General features: G+C 43.9%; 1 protein-coding gene across 16 annotated transcripts in view; it reads left to right on the forward strand.

Moving 5' to 3' along the window:
- Positions 1–24,503, forward strand: part of LOC100523684 (tubulin-specific chaperone cofactor E-like protein) — a 165,490-nt gene that overhangs the window by 81,310 nt on the left and 59,677 nt on the right. For 15 of the 16 annotated variants that reach the window (XR_002335685.1, XM_021062995.1, XM_021062996.1 and 12 more), the window contains 5 exons: positions 9,901–9,965; positions 13,484–13,617; positions 16,269–16,556; positions 20,143–20,280; positions 20,775–20,940. Coding sequence is in view for 15 of the 16 variants with exons in the window: in XM_021062995.1 (XP_020918654.1) it covers positions 9,901–9,965; positions 13,484–13,617; positions 16,269–16,556; positions 20,143–20,280; positions 20,775–20,940 (791 nt within the window). In the remaining variant the exon portion in view is untranslated. Of the gene's footprint in view, positions 1–6,128; positions 6,987–9,900; positions 9,966–13,483; positions 13,618–16,268; positions 16,557–20,142; positions 20,281–20,774; positions 20,941–24,503 lie in introns of those variants that run through there. The other variant, XM_013979486.2, reaches the window with a different exon arrangement.

Genomic DNA, 24,503 nt, shown 5'->3' on the forward strand with positions numbered 1-24,503 from the left:
ATATAATACACATGAAAATCTTATGCTTTTCTTCGGTGTGATTTAGGCACCTGAGCAGTTTGCTTGCATTCTCTTTTAAGGCACACCTGTTAAGAGAGGAGTAACAAACTCAGAATCCAAGAGGGAGATGAGCCAGAAGCAGATGGAGTTGCTGATTGTGTGAATCAGTGCCAGAGATCCAGGCTTACAATTTTATTCTCCAATTTCTTCGAAACACTGAGTACTAACAATGAGCATTTATTATCAGCCAGGACCCAATCTAGATGCTCTTATCTGTATTAAACCCACTTGGTGTTCATGACATCCCTATGATCCAGCACTGTTCATTAGCCCCATCTTCTTACTTGTGAGGACATCTAGGCTAATAAACTTGCCAAAAGTCACACTGCTGGTAAACGACAGCAGAGTCAGGATTCAAGCCCAAGCAATTTAGCTACAGTTGACGGCTATACTGTAATATATATGCAGTAATGTAATATATATGCAGTAATGTAATATATATGCAGTAATGTAATATATATGCAGTAATGTAATATATATGCTGAAATTCTCCTTCATAACCCTCCACCTCCACATATACTGTTAGTCTTTATTTTTCACTAAAACACCAAAATGCAGTGTTCCTCAATATTCATTTACTGAATTGATTCGCTCTATAGCAATCACTGATATGACTGGTGGCTCTAAATCCAAATTGGAACTTGTCCTCATTGCCACTTCCAGAATGGTGACATTGTGGTTGGTATCTATTGCCCTCCCAGCTCCTCTGAAATGCCATATTGGACACCTCTGATGGTGCTATTGACAAGAACAAATGAACCTGTAACGTGATGCTAAACACAGGTCATTTGCATTTTCAACCTGAGGACATTCTGGAGCCTTAACACTTTGTTTCAGTGAACAACCAAAGATGAGACAGCTCACTCAGTTTTAACTCAGACTTTTATCGAGGAGGCATCCATGTTCAAGTGAACTTAAATTTGGTGTTTATAGAGGAAAAAAAATAAGTTGATAATGTAATGGAGCCCATATCAAAGGTTTGGTTATGGGAGAGGACCTGCCTTTGTTCCTTTGTAAAATTCAGGAGAGAGCCTTGTGAAAAATAGAAATATTGCTTACAGGATGGAGGAGGCAGATTATCTATCATGGTCTGCGAGATTTAGATTGGCCCAAAAATCGCAATTTCAGTTTGCCGAGTCCACAGACTCTTTATACTTGAATGACTCTTTGTCACTGTAAGTCCACAATTAAAGGGGTTAAATAAATAAGAATGGGAATAAGGGGCAGACATTAAAGAATACAGACTAAAGAGAAAAAAATGCTTTCTGAACTACCTGATATATTTGAGGGCAAGTGTAAACTATTCCACTATTAGCGAATACAACTAGGACCTTGGGAATTGCTTTGGTTGTGTTAAAATTTCATTTGGTTTATGGTTCAGTTTGTTTGTAAAAAGACGTCTTTTAAAAACCATTTACATTTAATTTGAAATAGAATTCACATGATTAAAAAATCAAACAATCTAAAGAAGGTATACATTGGAAAATGCCACTCTAAGCCCTCAGCTCCATCTTTTATTAAGTTTCTTGTGTGTCTTTCCAGAATAAACACAAATAATAACAAATGAGGACACATATTCTTATTGATCCCCTTTTATAAAGCAAAGGTGACATATATCACACGCCTTGCTTTCTTCACTTAAAATATATCTTGTAGATCTCTTTATAGCAATGCATACAAAATCACCTTACCCTTTGTTTATAGTATAATTATAGTATTCCATTTATGGGTGCAATTTATGATTTATTTGACCAATACCTTACTGATAGACCTTTGAGGTTTTCTTGTTCTCTCTCCCAATCTCTCTTTATTTTATTTTTTTTATTTTTTTCAGTTTGCTGTAGTAAAAAAGCATTTGTTCTTTTACATGTTTGAAATAAGTCTGTAGAATACATTCCCGAAAGTGGGATTGCTAGATCAAAAGGTCAGGGTGTTTGTAATTTTGGTAGATATTGCCAAATTTTTCTCCACTGGAGTTACATAAAAAGAACATTTTTTTTTAATTGTCATTTTATTTTTTCTTTTTGTCTTTTTTAGGGCCACTCCCACGGCATATGGAGGTTCCCAGGCTAGGGGTCCAATTGGAGCTGTAGGCTGCTGGTCTACAGCACAGCTCACGGCAGCACCAAATCCTTAACCCAATGCAAGGCCAGGGATTGAACCTGCAACCTCATGGTTCCTAGTTGGATTCGTTAACCACTGAGCCACAATGGGAACTCCTTTTTCTGGTTTTATTACTTGTCACAGCCCTGCAAAGTCAAAGACTTGACTGATCTTGGGCTTGATATGTGATTCCTGGTTAGTGCAACCGAGATGGCATTCTTCCCAATTAGGCATACAAATCTAGGCCCTTGAATTCAACACATAAAAGATTTGCATAAGCCTTGCATATCATCTAGCTCATAAGATCTTCCCTTGGAATTTGCAATTTTTAATTGTTGGTGAGTGAGATTTCACTTCTGCAGAGAAAATATGTGTATTATTTATCGTTAACAATGCATGAGCATTTGTTTCAGCTGAGTGCCCTTGAAAAGTGATAGACAAATTTGCCCTAAAACCTTTTGTTTATTGTTTTCTGTAGGCTTTAATCAGAGCTGCTTCTTGCCGTTCAGTGAAATTCTCCTAGAAGAAGTACTTGCTGCTTCTTGGTGAATAGGGAATATAGTGTGTTTCCCCCCACCCTACCCCTCTCCCCTTTTCAACTTCATTGCTAATGTGCAAGGACTCACAGATATTTTCTGAAACATCAGATCTGGCATTGCTGTGGCTGCGGTGTAGGCCAGCAGCTGGAGCTCCAATTCGACCCCTAGCCTGGGAACTTCCGTGTGCCTCAGGTGCGGCCCTCAAAAGCAAAAAAAAAAAAAAAAAGAGTCCAAGTCCAGTGTCTAGAATGAGTAAGATCAGCACAAAAAGAAATATTACTTAGAGACAAATATATTAATTCCTTGATAAGTTAGGTTCTAGAGCATTTGTGCTACAATATAAACTAATGCTTGCAGTTTGCCATTAAATGATTATTACCATGATACTAATAAGTATGAAACATTTTAGAAATAATACATCAGGTTTTTAAAATGAGTGCTCTTAAGAATGAAAAACTAACAGACTGCACGATAACCCATTTTATGAATGTTAACCTGGGTTCCCAAGAATGAAAATTCCAAGGCAGCGAGAGAAGCGAACTTCCAGGTGCTCCTGAGAACCTTTTCCTTGGGAACGTCTTTACTGTTTAGGAGGAGTCTTCAGGAGCGTAATGGTGTTTTCTACATCGGTTCTTCTACTTCAAGGCTTCTGCTATGCATAACTACTATTTTCAGGGAGAATGTAAGCATAACCTTAGATATACTCACCTTATCGAGCCAGATCTATCAGGGTGAACATCATTCAATCAGTGGATAAGTGGTAGAAACAACTGTATTACAGAAGTATCTGGAACCTCTGTGGCAGATTAGACAACGAAACAAAAGGATCAGTTGTAGAGGGCTTGTATATTTATCCAGGACACCAATGTTGCAGATTCAGATGTCTGGGAAGCAGATGCTAAGGTGGAGCTAGGAGTGCAAAAGCTTTGTTGAAGAATAAGACCTGTGAAAGAAAAGAGCAAGAAGGAGGATGGGGTGGGGGTGTGGGGGGTGGGCATTGTACCCTGCCGCAGAGCTGACAAGTCTGCAAGCCCAGGAAGATGCTCTGGAGCAGAGATTTCCTACTAGAGGAGTCCCATCTATTAGAGAAGTCCTTTCACCAAAGCTTTTCTCCGTCATTGATTGAGGAACCCAAGAAGAACATGACCTCAGGCTTGAACACTGATGCAGATAGCAAGGGAATCAACTGTTGTCAGATCTTGGCTAACTATACTCCTTGTAACTGGAAAGCAGTCTTTTCTTGCAAGTGGATCTGAGTGATGACCTTTGTATCTGCCACAGTCCAGCCCAAGCAATGTGTAGGTGGAAATTCTCCATCCCTGATCAGGGCCAGCTCCTCTGGGGCCCTAGCGGGCCTTACTTCCTGAGGGGAGTCTTAGAACAGGGAGGTTAGGGCGATGAACCACAACCCCGTCACTGCCATTCTTCTATCACCTCTGCTGGTCTTGGTGGTTTACCTAGTGGTTTCTCCAGAGTGCAAACTCCCGGGGAGTCTGGTAATTCCCGAGGAGGCTGCTTAGACTTGGGTTGCTGCACTTGTCCATCACAGTCACAGTTGGGCAAGGGAGTATCAAGAGCCACCAAAATGGGTCACCTGAGTTCCACACATCTCAACACCTTGAACCTGTGGTACAGCTCTGCCTCTTCCTGCTCCTAAAGAGTCAGGGACTCCTGAAGAGATGGTGACTCAGTTTTCCTGATCAGGAGCCCAAGGGACCCGGGTGGCATCACAGCCATACCTTGTAGTGGAGTAAGACCTTGCCGTGTCCCCAGGTGAGAGTGTGCCCTCTTGAGAACCCGAATGTCAAACTCGGTGCAACCTAGAGACGAGGGATTGGGAAGCCAAAGTCCCTCAGTCATCACTGGGAGTGATGGCAGGTGGGGCCACCCCTGCTTCCTCACCTCAGTCCCTGAACCCATGTTTACTTCCTACTGGAAATCTTCCACAGTCTTGGGCCTACACTCGTATCCCCTTTGTTTGTAAAGTGGGTTCTCTAATCAGATGATCTTATGCATAGAATTCTATGCCTGTGGATCAGGCCTTCTGCAAGCCTCTTACTAGCGGTGCTGGCTGAAACCCTGTGGGCAGGAACGGCATACATATATCCAGAATATAAGTCTATTCCTGTGATAAGGAACCACTGGCCCTCTCAGGGTGAAAGTGGTCCAGCGTAGCCATTTTGCCACCAAGTGGCCAGTTGGCCTCCCTGAGAAACAGTGACAGATTTGGGGCTTGGCTTTGATCTCTCTTATCAGCAGGTTGAACCTTGAGAAGCCAGGGTAGCCGAGTCAGGCTTGCTAAGTGGGCATTCATGGTCTTGGGCCCCTGCCTAAGCTCCATCCTTGCTGCTGTGGCTACTTCATACATGTGCCTGTGGTGACAACACTGACAAAGGCTGCCTCACCTCCACTGGCCAAGCCAGGTTGTCTCCTCAGTTATTTCGTCCCTCTCCTATGGTGAATGCTTTCTGGTGGGTGTTAGCAGAGGACACAAAGGTCTTCATAATTTGAGTCCATTCCTGTCTGTCTATCCACATGTCTCTACCTCGGGGCCTCCTTGCCACTGATTTTCCAAGCCTTTTCTTTCCAGGACCTTGTCCAGCAGGCTCTGTGATTCTCCACTGCCTACGAGTTTGTACATGTTCAGACCACTTCTTCTTTGACACAAAGTATAAGATATAATGTCCCCAATTCCATACATTGGGAAAATATCCTTCCATCATTTTCTTTCAAGGCCACGCCTGAGTGAGGCTGTGACGTAGACGCCATATGCTTTAGGCTTGCATTCACGTACCAAGCCAATCCATCTGTACACCAGGCTTCAGCTTTCTCCTCCTCATTTAGCTTGTCGTGCGCAACGCCCACCTTGCCCTTCACTTATGACTGTATGTGTGATCTTGGTTTGGGGGGACAGGGTAACTAATATATTTCTGGAAGATGACATGGAGACTGGGCTACCTAGTCAGGCAGCTTGCCCACTGCCAGTCCAAGATATACCATCTCCATCTTAGGCTAGATTGCTACTGGGCCCCTATGACTTTATGACTTGATGGATCCAACAGGGCCTGGTTCATGAAGGGCATTACTGGATACATGTATCTTGGTCAAATGTTCTATCACAGGGTTTATTTGCATACCAGGAGCTGATTTTCAGGAGGTGAGTGATTTTTTTTTTTTTTTTTTTTTTTTTTTTTTTTTTTTTTTTTTGCTGCTGCTGATACCATGACCTGGTTCCAGAACTTCAGGGACCTGCATTGTGGTTCTCTCACTGGGGTTCATCATGAACAGCACTTCCCATCTTTTTCTGCTGCTGACACCGCCAAGAGCAAAGCATCTCCTGAACATGTGACCCAAGTGGCAAGGTTGCTTGCATGACATTCTGGAGCTGCTGCAAAGTTCTTTCATGCTCTCAATCCAAGGCAAAGCTGGCTGAATCCCATGTTCCCTGGGGGGAGGCGGGGGTTGCCCCAAGAAGAGTGCGCCTGAAGGAGCCCATAGCTGGAGGTTGTCGGCCAACTGCACTTTACACTGCATCACTTCAAGCTAGCCCACACCTGACTGTCTCTTTCACAAAGATGTAAGAATCCTAAGAAAACAAAACCGACCAGCATATAAAGTTCATTTGACTTGTTTTTAGGGCTTCTATTTTTTTGTTTTGTCTCTGTTGCCTGAGCTGTCTTTCCTTCTGCCTAAAAAGCAGCATCGATTTATGCCATCTTTACAAAACACAAATTGTCTTGGGTTACTACCTTTAAGCCACACCTACCCCACTTTGGTCTAAATCTTGTCAAATCTTGGCTCGCTTCCTCCCTTCCACAAAATAAGCCTGCCAGCTGACATGGCAGAGAAAAAGAGCTTATGTCATATATTTTTTTCCCTCTGTGATTCCTGAATGTACACCCAGAACTCACACTTACTGGCTGGATTCCCAGGCCGGCCAGCCAGCCATAAGCCAGACCAGTCTCCCCTGAAGCTCCTGGGCCTTGCTCACACCCGGATTCCCAAAGTCACTCTGACTCATTTATGCCGCCATCTTGTGCATCTGGCTATGCCCAGGTGGCTTTATCCCAGGAGCAGCCCCACACCAAGAAGGATGAAGCATTTCCTAGGGGTCAGAAGGCTGAGATATAAATATCTGTGAGCGCATTGAAGAAAGAAGACCAAAGCAATTATTATGCCACTAGCAGTTTTTAAAATAGAACCAACTGTTTTGCTTCACGACATTTAGGTTGACTACTGGGCTAAAACGGTAATAAAGACTGGGCACGCAGAATGCTTTGTGAGGTGAGTCTTAGGATTTGAGTTTAATTTTATTTTGAACAGGCACCCCCTCAAAATCAGATTTTCTATTACATAAACATTGCCTTTTGGAGGAAGACAGTCATTTGACATTTGTAAGGCAGTGTATGTGGAGAATTCACAATACTGGTGAGAGAGTAATCTTAACGAGTAAAGCCTACCACAGGCTTTTGGAAAAATATTGACTAATTTAGACAAAAAAGTGAGTTCCCCGAACCTCTCATCTGTTTTAGGACAACTTACCCTAAACTTGAATTATGGTTTTTGATGCAATTGGTATTTAAATGTCTGATCAGATCAGAGAGCAATTTGGGGCAATCTTTAAATTCCCATGGATTTACAGAGGTTTTTTTTCCTGCTATGTGCCAATGCTTTCTTTTTTCTTTTCATTCTTTCTTTCTTTTTTTTTTTTTTTTTTTTTTTTAGCAAATCTTACTTTAAAATATTTTGGACAGTATACCTGGTTTCTGCTTTAGCCAATGTTTCTCATTCTGCATTGAACCCAACACATTTTTACCTTGTTTGAAATTCTTACTGCACATTTTTTTCAGGAGGGGTCCATCTAACCCCCCACCGCCACCCCCCAGGACCCTCACTGGGCCTCTGTGGAGATTTCCAGAGCCCAGTTTGGTTTTTCCCTTGTGAAAGTTCATGCCTCACTCTGGTTACCTCGGTCCCTGGCGCAGCCCCCTGCCCTGCGGTGTGTCAGAGGGAAAGGGCAGGAATAAAACCTAGGAAAGTCTGAGAAAGTTCCTTTAAATACTTCACGCATACCTGTGAAAAAACAGAGTAGGGCCTATCTGTGGCAACTGTTCAAAACCAGAGAAACAAAAAAAGACTTTAGTAGAAAACCAACTTCATTTAAATGTTGGAGGCAGCAGCTTTGTTTGGCGTTTGAATCCCATGCTGGTGGATGCTAATTCTGTAACACTATACAGTTGGCTTTTTTTTAGGCACAAAGGTAGAAGGGGGGTTTCTTTTGTGTTTTTCAGTGCAAAGTGATTCCGATCAGAAAGGCCCAAGGTTTCAGCTCCAAGTAACTGACATTTCCATCTGAATCTACTTTTTTTTTTTAAGGGGGTGGGGGCAAGGTCTAGTTTTTCAGGAAAAGAACCTCTCTACGCAATCCTGAAACTGATCTTTAGATTTACTTTTCCTTAATCAATAGAAAAAACTTGATTGCAACTCAACACTTATCTGACTCTAGCGCAAGACTAACTGAATTTTTGGTTTTAAGAGTAGGGGATTCAGACATCATTTCAGGAATCAGAAATAATTGGCAGCAAGTGGGGGAGAACTGACATGAATTCTTGTTTTACCTAATTTTTTCCTGGTTTACCAAGATTTGGCTTAGTATTTCCGACTCAATTCCTCCAGTCTCTACAGAACAGGTTAGTGATATTTTTCATAAATACAAATATTTAAATGAATCCTCCTTCCTTGCTCTCTGAACTGTTTCCCTAAGGACTCCAATCTTAACCTTGCCTGGCATCTCCTTCTGCTAAAAGCTGTGTGTGAGCTCTGCTAAAGTCTCAGTCCCATTTTCAGCAAAACTGACTAATATTTATTATGTGCTTGAGATTTCAATGTGGATGCTTGACAACCGAAGATTTACAATAAAACTCACAGAGGCGGTTCACTGATTTTCCGTGGAAGTTTGGCTGGAGAATTGTGATAACTTCAAAGAATAAGAAAAGGGTTTTTCTTTTTAAGAATACTGTAGGGAGCAAACTTCACGATCTATACTGGGTTCGGAGGCAGGTGTATGTATAACTTGGAGCTTGCATTTCGGCCTTACAGAGCAGCACAGACCGTCCAAGGATAAAGCCACCAATCGAACTAATTGAAACTAAAATTAATTAGTAAAACAAGTTCACTTATGTGATGTTCTTTCTCTAGTGAATTTGCTGCAACTACGAACTTGCTTGTGTACTGGATTCTATTGTTATTGTCATTCCAAGGGACAGGTTTCTTTTTTTAAAAAAATTACATGTCTATTACTCATTTCACCTACGGAAAGTCAGTGGACGACAGTCTTATACTGCCATGGCTCTGGTCAGTTCTTCTAAATGATAGATCGGCTCCATACTTTAGAGAAGGTGATGGCTGACTCTAAATCTTCCTATCTGTAGGACCACATTGGGTTTTAATCGATTTTATTTGATCCTGAATGAGAACTGCTGTGAAAATTGGGAGGGCCTGTGGAGTTCCTGTTGTGGCTCAGTGGGTTAAGAACCCGACTATTATCCATGAGGATGCAGGTTCAACCCCTGGCCTCGTTCAGTGAGTTAGGGATCCTTCGTTGCCGCAAGCTTCGGTGTAGGTCACAGATGCCACTCAGATCTGGTGTTGCCGTAGCTGTGGCTTAGGCCAGCAGCTGCAGCTCTGATTCTACCCCTAGCCCAAACCTCTGTATGCCCAGGGAAGGCCCTTAAAAAAAAGTAAAGAAAAAGAAGAAAGGAAGAAAAAGAATTAAAAAAAAGAAAATCAGGAGAGCCTGGTTTCATAGAGGATGGATGTCTGTTCTAGGGTCAGAACAGGCATCTTTAGATTCGGGTCCTGTTTTTCAGTGCTTTAGTAGCTCGAGAGTAGTTGCCTTTCCTTTTACTCATTGCCACGCTTATTGATTTTATATAATTTCCTGACAATTTGAATAATCCTCCTACACCTCCAAGCGGCTTCTCTTGGGGGAGTCTAATTTGTTCGTGAAGTGTTGAACTTAGGAGGCCCTGCCAGCAACCAGGACATTTCAGCCTGACTCAGAACTGTTGATGTTGTTATGTGAATGTTCCATGGCGGTTGTGATATGTCTTGGGATTTGCTACCAAACACATCTGGTGTTCTGTTTACTCTGGCAAGCTGGGGATTTTTTTTTTCCTTTTTCTTTTTAAAATTCCAGGATGAATTATTCATCATTACTTAAAATTTGGGTCTCTTTCATCTTCGCACTTGTACGGCACCAAGGTGAGTACTACAAAATTTCATAAAACTCTTGATTAGCATACTGTTGAATTTATACTGAGACATTTTTGTTGGAACTGTAATTGTCAGGGCAGGTGTACATGTGTCTACAGTTACAACAAGAAAAATGTAAATTAAATTCTGTTGTCAAGGGCAAAATACATTAACTTTGAATGATGTTCACTTGTGTTCCTACTTTTTCTTATTTAACTTTGAACACAATTTGTATATACCAGGTTAACAGAGTAGGTCTTTAAGATAATGCAGATTATTTTCATTAAAATTATACGTATAGGTGTGCATGCACTTCAGTTCTGATGATTGATTCCAATGAAGGCATTTCACTTATGGCACAGACTTTTAATAACACACTTGTTTAAACCCAAATCAGGACATTCCAAAGGCATTAATGTCAGGAACTTAAATATCAGTGGCCATTTACAATGGCCCCAAATCTAAAACTGCAAGTGGAATAAGAACATTTTTTTTTTCTTCAGTGACTCTTTCTTTTTCTCTGTGTAGCATTCACCCCCGGTCAGTGCATTGTCATATACATTTCTTTCTGCTGTTTTTGAATTTTCAACAAGAAAGGTGGGAGGTCCATATGGATTTGAAATTTTTATGGCTAAAATTCTAAAGCCTCTTTCTTCGTTTTTTTGTTTGTTTGTTCAGTTCAGCTGACGCATGATTACAAGTCCGAGTAAACAGATCTATAAAGCATGGGGGGCCCTCCCCTTTTCCTAGGGCTGGATACTTTTAAGCAGTTGCAGCATGCAAGCTATAGTGCAAAACCTGGCAATAATGATCCCACTGCCTCTAACCTCTTACTCCTGCTCTAAGAAAATATGTCTGGGAGTTCCCCTTGTGTCTCATTGGTAATAAAGCCAACTAGTATCCATGAGGATGTGGGTTCAATCCCTGGCCTCGCTCACTGGGTTAAGGATCCGGTGTTGCCGTGAGCTGTGGTGTAGGTCGCAGACACGGCTCAGGTCTGGCATTGCTGTGGGCTGTGGTGTAGGCCAGTAGCTGCAACTCTGATTTGACCCCTAGCCTGGGAACCTCCATGTGCCTCAGGTACAGCCTTGAAAAGCGCAAAAAAAAAAAAAATGTATATATATATATGTCTTATCTGGTAGAGAAAGATAAAGTTCTAGGAACATAGTTATGTTTGTTGAGAAATCCCTGGTCTCAACTCGGCATGGGTAAGGAGATTCTTTCTGAGCTTTGATTCTATAGAACTGCCATGCTGTTGACAAGTTATAGTTCTGTAAGAGTAATGGCATCTAAGGTAGAATTTACTACAATTGAAACCCACTCCCTTTTATTAAGCGCCTTTTTTTTTCATTCAACAAGTATTTGTTAAATATTTACAATATCAGATATCTTGATTATTTGTATTCTTAAAATTGAAAAAAAAATGTCCATTCTTTCCTGTTCAAAAATCATAAATTAGTTAGAGTCATTCATGAAGAAATGAATCTTGCAAATTTGCATTACCTTCAGAGCAAAAGGAGAAGTTAGGGACAGCTCTTTGACCATGGTTTTCTGTCTTCTCCAGAAGGGGTATGGATTTTCCATTTCCTAGGCAGATTGGCCAGCACTGCTCCAAGTACCAATTAATCCTTTCCATTAAAATGATTATAATTCAGCTTGAATTTTGAGGCCTGATTTACACTTGGGCATCACTCCTATAAATTTCCCCCTGAAGGATAAATAAATCCATAACAAGATTTGATTTATTATTATTAATTTGAAAAACTCGATTACCCTTCAAGTTTAATAAGTACCTGTGTACAATATTGTGATAAGGATTATAAAGAGTTTGTTTGTTTGTTTTTTTAAGTTTTCTTCCTTTTAGGAATTTGGAATTAGTTACTCCTATGTAATTATGAATGTTAGAGAATCCTTTTTTGTCCACTGGTTGTGACATTAAATAAAGCATGCGGGCGGAGTGCTCCTGTGATTAAACTAACAGCACCTCCTAAAGGTTCACTTTGGGAGTTCCTTAATGATGGCATAGCGGGTTAAGGATCCGGTATTGTCTGGATCCCCTGACCATAGGAACTTCCACATGCTGCAGATGCGACCCAAAAAAAAAAAAATGTTCACTTTGGTGGGATTCCCAGAGACATCTGCAGGTTGGGGAACAATGCTATGCTATAAGCAATGACAGCTAGGCTAGTTTTCCCCCACTTTCCTCTAATTTTAGCCGTTGGAAACAGATGAGCTTTGCATCCAGGCAGACCTCCTCTCGTTCCCTGCTCCAGGAGGAGAGAAGCTGGCACTTGGCTGGGCACAGCTGAGTTGCTATCTGCTCACTAAAGGCTCCCAGAGGAGCAGGGCAGCCCTTGGCCAGTTGCTCGCTGCCTATCGGCTCCATCAGCACAGAGCAGGGACTTTCCCAAGGAGAGGCCCCGACCGGAGGATGGGGCATCTGTAGCCACATTGCAGGTGCCTCCAGAGCTGTCAGCAGAAGCCCCAGATGGATTTTCCACTGTCCCTGAAAACTAATAGTTTTTAAATTGGAAGAAAAGATGGTGTTCTTTTTCCACCCAAGAAACAAAAGGATCTGTCCTGGCAGAGAAAAATTCCATCGTAAGTGTAGATTATTTCATAGCTGCCATTGGGCCTGATCATCAGTAATGGGGGAACTGTGTCATTGCTCTCACTGGACTGCGCCAACCTGTGCAAGAGTGTGGATAAGAAACTTCTGAGAGACAAGCCAGGTGGCCAGGAGAGGTGGTGACTCGGTCACAGGAGGGGAGCTGTGTGGCTGTGTGATGATGCTCACCCATGACTAGGATGATAAGTGCGAGCCCAGAGCCTCCTTCCCAGGGAGTTCACAGAGGCCCACCCTCCCCTGCCTCGGGGGACCCCATGTCTGTCTTTGTGAACAGGAGCTGCGTAGAGAAACTTCTCCTAGGGCCGGAGCTCAGCCAAGGTCATTCACAGGCCAGTTACTACAAACCCTTTCCTCCCCTTCTTGTCCCAGATCCAACTATTGTTTGTCTCCTCTGGGATCTGGTATCTTCTCTTCTTGTGTAGCAAGAGGAAGGGGACTCCTTTCAGGAAAAAACTTTGACAGTAGAGTTCTTGAGCTCGAAGGGAGTTTCATAGCCACTGCCGTTAACACTCTCAGTACGTTGCCTTCTGATCAAGGACCCAGCCAGCCACGCCCGGCCAGACCCAGAGGCACCTCTCAGGGCTCTGAGAGCTCCAGGCAGGGCTGACTTCACAACCTTCCAGCCAGTTTTAACCACTGCTCTCGCCTAAGTGTATGGAAACATTGAAAGGAAGCATGATGGGATTTCCCGTGAGCTGTCATTCCACGCTCCCCTTTCCAGAGGCAGGAGAGGACGCACTGTGTCCAGCTGAGGTTTAGGGAAGATGAAAAGGCAGCCTGGCTAGCATTTCATTTGTAAGACTTACTGAAAGGAGCTGGCTTTTGTGGGTGGGAGGGGAGCCGCTTGCCGAACAAAAGAGGGACCTGCCATCCATCTAACCATCATCTCTCTTGACAGTTCAGCCCAGGGAGCTCATGTATCCATTTTGGCAGAATGACACCAAAACCCCTAAAGTAGACGATGGAAGCTCATCTGAGATTAAGTTGGCCATGCCCATTTTCTTCTTTGGCGTTCCTTACCGCACTGTCTATGTAAGTGGAGAAGCGGCCCGGCTGTTGCTCTATGGCTCCCCTTTGTTTGTCATTAAGGAAAATGATGTTAAATACCTTCTTCCAGGGCTCCGGGAATGGAGGATTTACTGGCAGCCCAAAAGAGGAGTTCTGAGATTTCATGAGCGGATAGGCTTTATGATTAAGAAAGTCAAAGGTATACTTAATGGCTAATGTTCACAGCAGAGGAGTATACAGGGCAATAAATTGCTTCTGTGGGTGACTAAACACAGGAGTGAAACAGAGGCCCCAATGCCACAAACATTATTTCTGCCACTAGACAAGATAAAAAGATACAGTGAACCACAATAGGAACAGTATCATTTTTCTCTCCCTTCCGGAGGTATGAAAACTTTAGGCGTCTGCCGTTCTTAGGCTCCCTACCAATCTGGAGCAGAGTCAGAGGAGAGTGGGGAGGGGGGAGGGTGTTAATCAGCTATTATATAAAAGTCATTTGCTGCGTGGGCCACCCTCATTGGGTCTGAGATATAGCTCAGGGTCTCATTGTCACAGCTGCAGGAAGAAATGGTACCATTTGCTGTCAGAGCTCTTCTGGGCACCTGTGTTCTCAGGTGATTTTTCATTTTTTGATTGTTGGGTTTATTACTAGTGAGATTACTGCACACTGGCAAGAAGGCTCAGAGCTACTGAATCTTGTCTTGATCTTTGGCCTTAAAGAATTAGGAGAAGCAATGGTAGATAATATCACATCCCATTCTATGTTCTGCCCTGGAGGGAGAAATGGAACTCCAAGCACCTCCTTCCCTGGCCTGCATCTGGGACCTCTGTCTTCCCCCCAGCTTCTGATTTATAGCTCAGGGCTGACTCCTGTTAGAAAAGAGTTCCCTCTTCCATGATGTAACCCATGGTCCTTGAACCAGCAGCTTCAGTTGCACCTGGGCACTTGCTAAAAATGTCACTTCTCAGGCCCCACCCAAGACCAGAAACTCAGAGAGGGGGCCCAGCAATCTGTGTTCTAACAAGCCCTCTGGAGGATTCTGATGCCGGCAAAAGTTTGAGCGCCACTGCTCTTAACCATAGAATATAATCAAAACATGTCTGAGTCATCACTACTTCAGCCAGTCTGTGTGTTTTAATGACACCATTATTCCCTAGAAAACACATTGCTCTGGCATCCTGATGTGTCTTTTAAGCTCTACTCACAGTAGAGCCTCCTCAGCCTGTGACAGCTGATTGTAAGTTTCAGAATGTGTTGACCTGATTTTGGAAACACTGAGGGATGTACAGACTTGCATCTGGAAGCCTCGGTCTCCCAGATGGCTAGAACACGTGTATTTAGTAAAGCTCCTCTTTTTCCTCCGTTGTCCTATATGACATGGAGTCTGAATAATTCTTACCTTTGTGGAAGGAGGGTCCCTAATTTGGAGCAGGCTTATTTGAGGGCACGTTGTTCCCTGGGTGTCCAGCACTCAGAGTTGTACAGTCCTGTTCAAGCTTCTGGATTGTTTGCTGTTACTTTTAGACAATAGACTCTTATTAATGTCCTTGTAGGTGGGTCTCCAGCTTCTTTTCTAAACCCCACACCCTTGCTTCTAAAATAGGTTGACATACCAGGTACTGATAACTTACCTCTGGGATCTAGGTCCCTGTTAATGTCCATAATATAATGAATTAATATGAACCTAACAATAGAATATTTCTGTATCGAGGAATTTCAAGTATTCCCATTACAGACATTCCTGCTGTTGTAGCCATATAAGTCCTAGGATTAAAACAGCTTTATCTACAAACATACAGAAATGCAGACACAGGCAGAGGCAAATTGTTTACAGGTCCTGTATTTGAATGTACATATCAGCTTATTATTTACAATAAGATTTAGACATTTAATGAGTTTACTAAGCCATTTGCAAATCATGAGGAAATCACCATAAGATAGTCATTTACGTTATACAATGGAAAGTATTCGTGTCTCCATTTTCGTGCAGAGATTGTACAAAGAAACCATCAGACTACAAGAGCTGTCATGGAATTAGGCATCTGTAGGCTGTAACCTTGTTCTGGGTAGAGTGATTGTGACATCAGTGGAAATCCCCTAGATGTTTCATCCAGAGAGGAATATGGGTCATCCTGCAATCTGAGTTTGATGATGGTGTATTTGTTTTATCTTTTACTGACCCTCCTTTCATCATGTAATAGGAATCAAGGTCTCATATAGAGCACCTCAGCTTTTTAATTTAACTTTTTGCTTTCATGGTTTTTTGGTTTGTTTGTTTTCCTAGTTTGCGTCTGTAACTCTGGATTTTATTTATTGCCCACAGAAGCCACTGCTTAGCCCAACACACACACACACACACACACACACACACACACACACAATCCAGTAGCGTTTGATAAGTGTAAATAAAAACAGGAAAGAGAACATGAAAATGAGACTGATTATTAATAAGAAATGAATCTGACTACAAATTGAAAGTGAAAGGAAACCAATGAGTTTGTCTGGAAGTAAACAAACCTCCTGGTTGAGCAGTGGAAGCGCTGTTGGCAGGTTCTCACCCAGTGGCTTAAAAGTTGTTCCCATTCATGTGATTAGGCGAACGTCTGTCTTGGTTATGACTCTGACATTGTCGTGGTCTCAGATCCACTGTGCAAAACCTCTCTCCTTTCTGTAGGTCAATAACAACGGCGTTGTTTCCTTCAACGTGCTGGTGAGCCAGTTCACGCCCGAGTCCTTTCCCCTGACGGATGGGAGGGCCTTCATTGCCCCATTTTGGGCAGATGTGCACAATGGAATTCGAGGCGAGATCTATTACAGAGAGACCATGGACCCTGTCATCTTGAAAAGAGCCACCAAGGACATCAGGAAGTACTTCAAAGACATGGCAACCTTCTCTGCCACTTGGGTTTTCATTGTGACATGGGAGGAAGTCACGTTTTATGGAGGGAGCAGCACCACCCCTGTAATCATTCACATTTTCCGTTTTCCACTTCATACCCTGACACCTAATTCTTGTCCGTCTTCACTACTGTGAAGGAGTCTAATTGTTAGAGCTGAAGAATGTCAGTTTCCTTGAGTTAAACTGATGAGTCTTGCCACCCACTTCCCAGGAACCAGAGGCAGCTATCACACCTAAGCTGTCCAGTCAGCTGTAATATTTCAGAAGATCTGTCTTCCCCATCACGAATCATTACAAATGTCTAAAAAGAAGCCCTCCACAATTTCCTTACCATAGGTAACATCCCTATTTTGCAGGAGAGTGATTGAGGCACTGAGACCCATAGGATTAGTTACCCATCAGCAACCCAAAACTCCCCTTTTCTTGCCAAAGGCACAACTGCCTCTCTTCATCAACTCATTTCCTTTTTTTTTTTTTTTTGGTCTTTTTTTGCTCAAAACTTGATAGGAAAGGAAAATAGGGTGCCAGTTTGGGGCCAAATGATCTGGCTCATTTTATTATGTTATGACCTTTTTTAAAATTGTGACCGGGCTAGAATTATTCATCTTTGATGCTAATTGGAGTGGGCAGTTAAAGCGTTTCATGAATAAAGTTTCAACATCTGCTCAGAAATCCCAAATGAGCAATCAAATAAGAGTCAAATAAGAAAGATTATCACCAGCATTATGACAGAGATAATCAACTTTCTACATAAAGGGACAGAACAGAGTTTTTACGAAAGCTTGCAGTTTGTTTGGGTGACTTTAGCAAGGGAGAGTTTTGAAGCAGCAGATGTGCCTTCGATGTATAATTTCCAGTAGGCAAAGACACTCAAAAATCTGCCCTCTGCTTTCTTAGGATTATTTCCAATCCCATCTGTTTTCCAATTTCCTTGGCAATGAGTCAGTTGTTTAAGGGTGGAACAGAAACTACCGATTTAGAGATAGAGGTGGAAAAGTGCTGGGCTTGCAACTCACTGAAAACACGGCCTCTTTGCATCTCCTGTCCAGAGCATCAAGCTGTACTTTATCGCTGAGAGGTTCTGGAGAGCAGAAAGACACAAGTTTAAACAGTGGATGCACTGGCTAGAAATAACCTCTAAAGAAGCATACATTTCCCTCTGTCATGTTATGGATTGCTAACGACTCCTCGGGTGATGTTTTATGTCCTTTAAGCCTCATACCTTACAGCGTTAGAATGCAGGATGCCAGCGATCAATAAATTTTAGTGTCAGCAGGGAAAAAAAAGAGAAGAAATGCCCATCAAATGCTGACCGCCATTTTTTTCAAAAAAAACTTCCACGCGCCATAAAAATGGCAAGATAATTTAGATACTTTCTGGTTTGTACTTTGGAGTACATTTCTGGTGTAGGTGAGGGCTCTTTCCATGAGGATGAATGAGGTAACATCTAAGTGCTTTGAGCTCCTTGGAGAAAAACATGATAAAATCCTCCAAGGCTATAGAAGTGTCCATCCACCCCTGTCTTTGAAATTGACCCCGTCATTCATCTCCTGTTATCCCAGACCTTCCTCCCCTTCTCTAGGGGAACACATACGGACAGGCCGGCGAAACACTGAGCATGAGCGCTCTTTTAGAAGCAGGAGCCCAATCGAAAAGCATGGGGATGGGGGCATGTTTCCTTTAAGGAAGGAAAACTGCTATTTATTGAGGCAGACTGTGAGCCCAGCGCTGTGATAGGCTATCTTTGCGAATCATTTAGTCCTTACACAGATGTTCCCAAGTAAGCTCTCTCTCCACTTGAAAGGTGAGGGCATGCGCCCAGAGAGGTTAAATCACTTGCCCAAGTGGATAGAAAAAGGATATGACCTCATGTGTGGCAAAGCAGGATGCAAACCAAAGTGTCCTCTGAACCCTAAATGTTCTCCTCAGCTGCCTCCTCCAGGTAGGGTTGGAACTCCTCTGAAGCATAAAAGGACTTTTCAAGAGCTGAAAATATGGTTTTAGGAAAAAAAGTCCAGAAGAGTCTTAAACTCACGTTGAAGTGATACGTGTTTCTGAGTGGGGCGCGGGGGGAGGGGGGGTGAGTGTAGGAGAATGTGCACGGGAGCGAGACAGCTTCTGGAGTGTTCTTAGGACGGCTGGTTGGGTTTGAGGTGGCTTCTGGGATCAGGCATGGGTTGCTTTTAAGATCAGTTCGGACCAAAGAGACTTCCAACTTCATTTCAGAAGGAATTCACTTCCCGCGGGAGCATCCTGGACTGAAAGAGGCTTTAGCTTTGGTCCTTGGGTGACCTTGACTTTCTGCCTGTCTCTTGAACCTGACCCTGCATAGCTGACAGCTCAGTCCTCCCTGTGTCCCTCTTTGCGCTTTTGTTGAGCAGGATAGCTGGGCGGCTCTATCATAAACACCATCAGCTGTGGCAAGCGCGGAGCTTGAGGAGAAAGTTGTCGTTTACAAAAAGGGCTTTTTTTCCCTTGTAGCTCATCCCCCTCCCTGGGACTGTCTAGGCTGGGAGATTTGGGGCTTCCAAGATCCTCTACCCCAGTTTGATTACACAGGATAAGGATGTGGGTCTTCCTTTGCTTCTGACAGAATGTTAATTGGGATGGTATCAGGCAGCTGGGGAAAATGCTGGGCTTGAATGGGGAAAGGTCAAAGCAGCCTCTCCCTTAACTATTTGAATTTCCTGAAAACACTTATCAAGGGGTAGGGATTACCAAAGGGAAATAGTGAAGGACAAAATTTGCTACAGCTTATTTCTGGAAACTGTTTGTAAGACTGTTTTGAATTTATATAACATCTCTGTCCTGAAAAGCTTAAAATTAAGATGGTGTGTAATGACAGTGCACTGAGAGATTAAATTGGGAGCTCTGGTTCAAACCCCATTTTCTGTTGCTGGGTCACGGCAGAATTTCCAGCAATTCCTCTTCCTTAGCCCTCAGTTTTCTTAGCTCTAAGATGGGACTGGGCCAAAAAGTTGCCCATCTTAGCATTGCTCTGAGGCACAGATGGGGGTTGAGAATTTTGCAGATGTAAAGTGATGCACGACTGCTCCATTAGAGGAACAATTTCTCCCCACAAAGTGCTTTTTAAAAATCACTTTCCAACCTGCATTTAAGAGGGGGAGAGATCTCACCAAGATTAGCGATGTTTTCCAGGAAGCAAGAGAGCATAGCTGGTGCCACCACTGGAGTCACACCGAGTGGCATTTGCGTGCTCTGCTCCCTAATCCCCACGCCCCACCCCCCACCCAGCCTGCTTGGGCGAACAGGTGCTTGAAGCTCTCTCTCTGCTTGACTGTCTCCTCTAGCTTATTCTCATGCTGCCATCTATAGGTACTCACATATTATCACACGCTGAGCTGAGACTGACTTTTCCTGTCTGGTACCAGTCAGAGATGTATGAGGGGCGCTGAGTCAGCCTCCAGGGTATTCTTGGGCAATTTCTCTTCTAGATGCACAGCCCTGCATGTCTGGCTTTTCCCACTGGAGGTGAGAACACATTTGGAAAGAAGGCAGAGCATGAGGGCTGCATCATGGAAGCAGCTCAGAGCCGCTTGGGGGTGGGGAGGGGGCAGGGTAGAGGGAGCTGCTATTGGGGAGGAAGGGGTGTGAGTCATGAGACCACCCACCCATTCCCATCCTGTAGGTGAACACCTTCCAGGCCGTCCTGGTGTCTGATGGCTCCTATACATTCACGCTCTTCAATTATTATGAAATCAACTGGACCACTGGGACCGCGAGTGGTGGCGACCCCCTGACAGGTCTTGGGGGAGTGATGGCACAGGTCGGTGATTCTTGTGGGGTTATCCTCCTGCGTGTTTCTGAAGCACTCTGCTCTCTGCTTGTGCTCTCAGCATCTTGGGATGGGGGTGGGGGGGGGTGGATCCTGCCTTGAACTGGAGACGTGTGTCTGTTCTTGCACGTGGCGTGAGAGGCTGGTCTTGCCCATCTCTGACACTTTGATCTGGGTGTGGCATGAACTGGCAGGCCTTTGTCACCTGGAATGGTGACCCCAGGGACATCAGGAAAAGGGGGTCTCTTGATTTCAGGTGTGCTGGGTTCTGAAAATAAGATATTGGAGCTCTCCTGTGGCGCAGCAGGTTAAAGATCCAGTGTCGTCACTGCAATGGTTTGGGTTGCTGCTGTGGCACGGGTTCGATCCATGACTGGGGAATTTCCACACTCAGTGGTGCAGCCAAAAAAAAAAAAAGATATTGGATAAGTAAGATAAAGGGGTCGGTGTGTGCTCAGAAGTCTGGTCTTCCTTTTGTTCTCTAGGCAGGATTTAATGGTGGAAACCTCACCAATTTCTTCAGCCTTCCGGGGTCAAGAACCCCTGATATTGTGAATATCCAAGAGACCACAAACGTCAACGTTCCAGGCCGCTGGGCATTTAAAATTGACGGGAAGGAAATTGACCCAGCCAATGGCTGCACCTCCAGAGGTAAAGGCATTTCCTCCTCTCTGAGGCAAAGCAGGGTTTGTTTAGTTTAGATTGACAGGCAGGCTTTTAAGCCACGGGGGTGGATTCATTGCCATTGCCTTACTCTTTTGACATCTCTCGGCTGGGTAATGGAGATCAAGGTAATTTTAGCATGCACATTCATCACTCCAGGAGCTGAAACCCTGCGCTTGCCACACTGCAGTCTCTGAAGTTCTTGCCTGGGGTGTGAACACCTCTCCGCTGTTCAGAACAGCTCCAGAGTGGACAAGGCTCTTGAATGATGTCTCAGCCGGAGGGACAGAAGGGAGCCCTCCTGTTTAACATTATTTTTGTTGTTGTTGTTGTTGTTGCCATTTCATCCTTTAAATTTTCCTTCTCATCTTTGCTCCTGCCTTGCCATCTGCACTTTGTAGATCCACAGGAGTGGGCGAACTTGGAGCACTGCCAAGCCTCTATGAGAGTGAACCAGAACTTCCGAGCATGATTAGAAAGAAAGAAAAAAAAAAAGTGTCGTAGTCTTTAGGGTAGCTTCTCTTAAAATCCTCCAAGCACCAGCAAAACATGCAGGAATTTAGGGAGAATCAAAGCTGGCTTTCGGTCTGTATGAACAAGCTGTAGGTGAACCTTGGTGCGTTTCCTTTACACTGGCATCCAAAGTTTGGAGCCTTCTCTGAAATATCAAAACCTCTTTGGATGTGCAAAACAGCCCAGGACTCTCACAGGAACATCCTGGTTTGTAGAGTTCTGCTTCTTATGTGTCTGAAAGTATTCAGAATATGGGATTCGTGTTCATATATCTGCTTCTAGGAGTGGAGCCCATAGCAACTAGAATTAGTCAATCATCCATCCATCTGCCCATCCATCCACCCACCCACCTACTATCTCCTATCAGCCATCCAGCCATTGCATCTTTCCAAGTGAGGCACTAATCACTCTCTTAGGTGCCGAAGATGAGTGCACTCTGGACTCTGTGATTCTCTCATGGCAGAGAAGACAGCCACAGAAACAGTGATGATACACTATATGATGAAATATGATAGACGCAAGTGAAGGGTGCTGTGTAAGCACAGAAGATGCTCCTGGGGAAAATGGATTCAGATGCCTAAGAAAGTGATGGGTGGGGATGAGCATGTTTGGGGAGGCCTCTTGCCCTCCTCCCATTGAAAGCACAGCCTGGTGACCTGTGTGTCTTGACAGGCCTGAGGGCTTCTATTTGTGCCATATCCACCTGGTCTGAAGTGCCCACCCCCTTTGCCCGCATCCCCTGTGCTGTGGTCACGCTTATCAAACCTCTGCCTTTACTCCGAGGAAAGGTCATTTGTGATGATGACCTGCCTGGGCATCCCTGCCTCTGTGGACTCTGTAAAGTCCTCCATGTTCAGAATAGCAAATAAATGTTTTAGAGCCAAGCCAGTATTAAACTGGATAGAAAAGAATCTATCTCCAAAGCTCACCAGGATTTCAGAGACTGCTCCCTCCTCCCTCACAGAGTGTAGACACAGCTTCACCTAAGGTCTGCAAAAGATACCAACCAAACCAATACTCCATTATCGCTCTCTCTCCTTTACAGTCTGGGCTGGGGACCTACCCAGTGCCTCTCCCCTTTGTCCAAGCGTCACGGAGCTGACTGGCTGTGGCCGAGCTGCCTAAGTGCCGGGTGACAGCCTCTCTCCGAGTCCCAGGAATGAAAAGCTGTGATAATGGAAAGCATTGGCTTGCAGAGCTGCGGGGTTGGTCAGATGCCAGCCGGGTACAAAGTCCTCACTTTGACTTCATTCTTTTCCTCCTGAGTTATGGCTTTGGGTTTCACATACAAGACAAATTCAATATCCTCATCCAGACTGCTGTGCATTTTAAATGTGCTACTGGACATATATCAATCTAATGAGATTGGGATTTGGCCCGGATGATAGCTGGGGAAGTGCTGCATAGAGCTGGTTTATTATATCATCATTTCGCAAACAAAATTATCTCAGAGAGTCCACCTTTTGGTCCAAACCTCCTCTATTCAAAGGCATTTTCCTCTCATTTATTGGAAGCCTGAAAACACAGAGACTGGAAATTATACCAACTAGAGGCTGTTATAATATATGCAACCTGGGCTAATGCCAAAGAGTGTTGAGGTTCGAAGGGCCTATTTTCAGGGCTGACGCATATGACCTACTGGGTATGTGAAAAAAATCTATTATCTCATTCAGGGGCCCCGTCCTTAACAAGTCTGAAACATCACTGCCCCTTGAGATATAATTGTTCCTGTTGGACAGATATAGAAAGGAATGTCACCAAGGCAGCCGTGCCTTCTGCTTCGGTTAACCTTGTACCCTTGTGCCATTCATTAGGTATTCAGTTTTATAAAAACTTAAGACATCTTTTCAAACTACAGTTTCGAACTATAGCTGTTCCCTGTATGTGATATTGTTCGCACTTCTTAATGTTGGAGCTTTGATACTCTCCTTTTCAGACATTCTCCATTTACAAATGCTTCTACCTATCCACCTGTGCCAAATTTTTATGGTGTCACTGTTCCCAGAATGCGGGGATGGGAGAATAGCCTTGTCCACATTCTATAGGTTAGAACCGGGAGACCGATGGAAGTTAAGTTGGGAGTCTGGGAGGCCGATTGCAGAGTTGTGAGCGTCGCCCAGTTCTCTTGACTCTGACCCCCAAACCCAGGCCTTGATCACAGCCTCCAGCCTAGGGATGCTCCCATTTCAATTGAAGGTTAATATGAAGAACTGGCAGATTGCAAAGGTTTTGGTGGGGAAAATCTTTCATTTAGGGAAATGGTTGTAAAGACCGAATGCCTACCAAATACATAGTAGTATTTTTAAAATTAGCAGTCCCTTAAAACCACTCCTCTGGCCACCTCATTTTCCTCCTGACCTAGATTCTACAAGAAGCTCTGTCCAGTGGATAAAGAGAGGGGAGTGTGGGACCTGGGGGCCTAGAGTGAGAGAGAAGACAACTTGTAAGGGTGTAAGTTCTGCCTCAGCAGCATTTACCAGATTCATGTGCCCGGGAAGGTGCCATGCCAGAAGTCAGCTCTTTCCAGAATTTTCCCAGGGAACCTGGGATGTAAATTTGTGCATTGGTTTCCTATTCTTTTCTGGCACATACTGAGCACCCAATGACTGTTTGTTGGATGAGTGGAAGAGTGAAGGAAGGGGTGGGTGAACAGTGTTGCCAAGTTACCTGGGTGAGCTGGGCCTTTTTTCAGAACACGCTTCCTCTTACTGCCGAATGGAAGAGAATGACTTCCTTGTGTCCTGGCCTCTCCCAGGGATGAAAACAATGCGTCTTTCCTTGAATGACAGTGTGCTCACCAGCAGTGGAGTCAGTAATGCCAAATGCTTAGAGATTTCCCTGGGGGCCTAGCAGTTAAGCACTCGGTGTTGTCACTGCTGTGCCTCCGGTTTGATTCCTGGCCTGGGACCTTCAGCATGCCATGGGCACAGCTAAAAATAAAATAAAATAATTAAAAAAAAAAATAACGCCAAGGGCTTAGACTGTATTCAGACAGACCCGGCTTGGAATTCCTGGCTTCACCATTGAGTTGCTGAGTG

This window comes from Sus scrofa, chromosome 9 (assembly GCF_000003025.6).
Source record: "Sus scrofa isolate TJ Tabasco breed Duroc chromosome 9, Sscrofa11.1, whole genome shotgun sequence".
Taxonomy (NCBI): Eukaryota; Metazoa; Chordata; class Mammalia; order Artiodactyla; family Suidae; genus Sus; species Sus scrofa.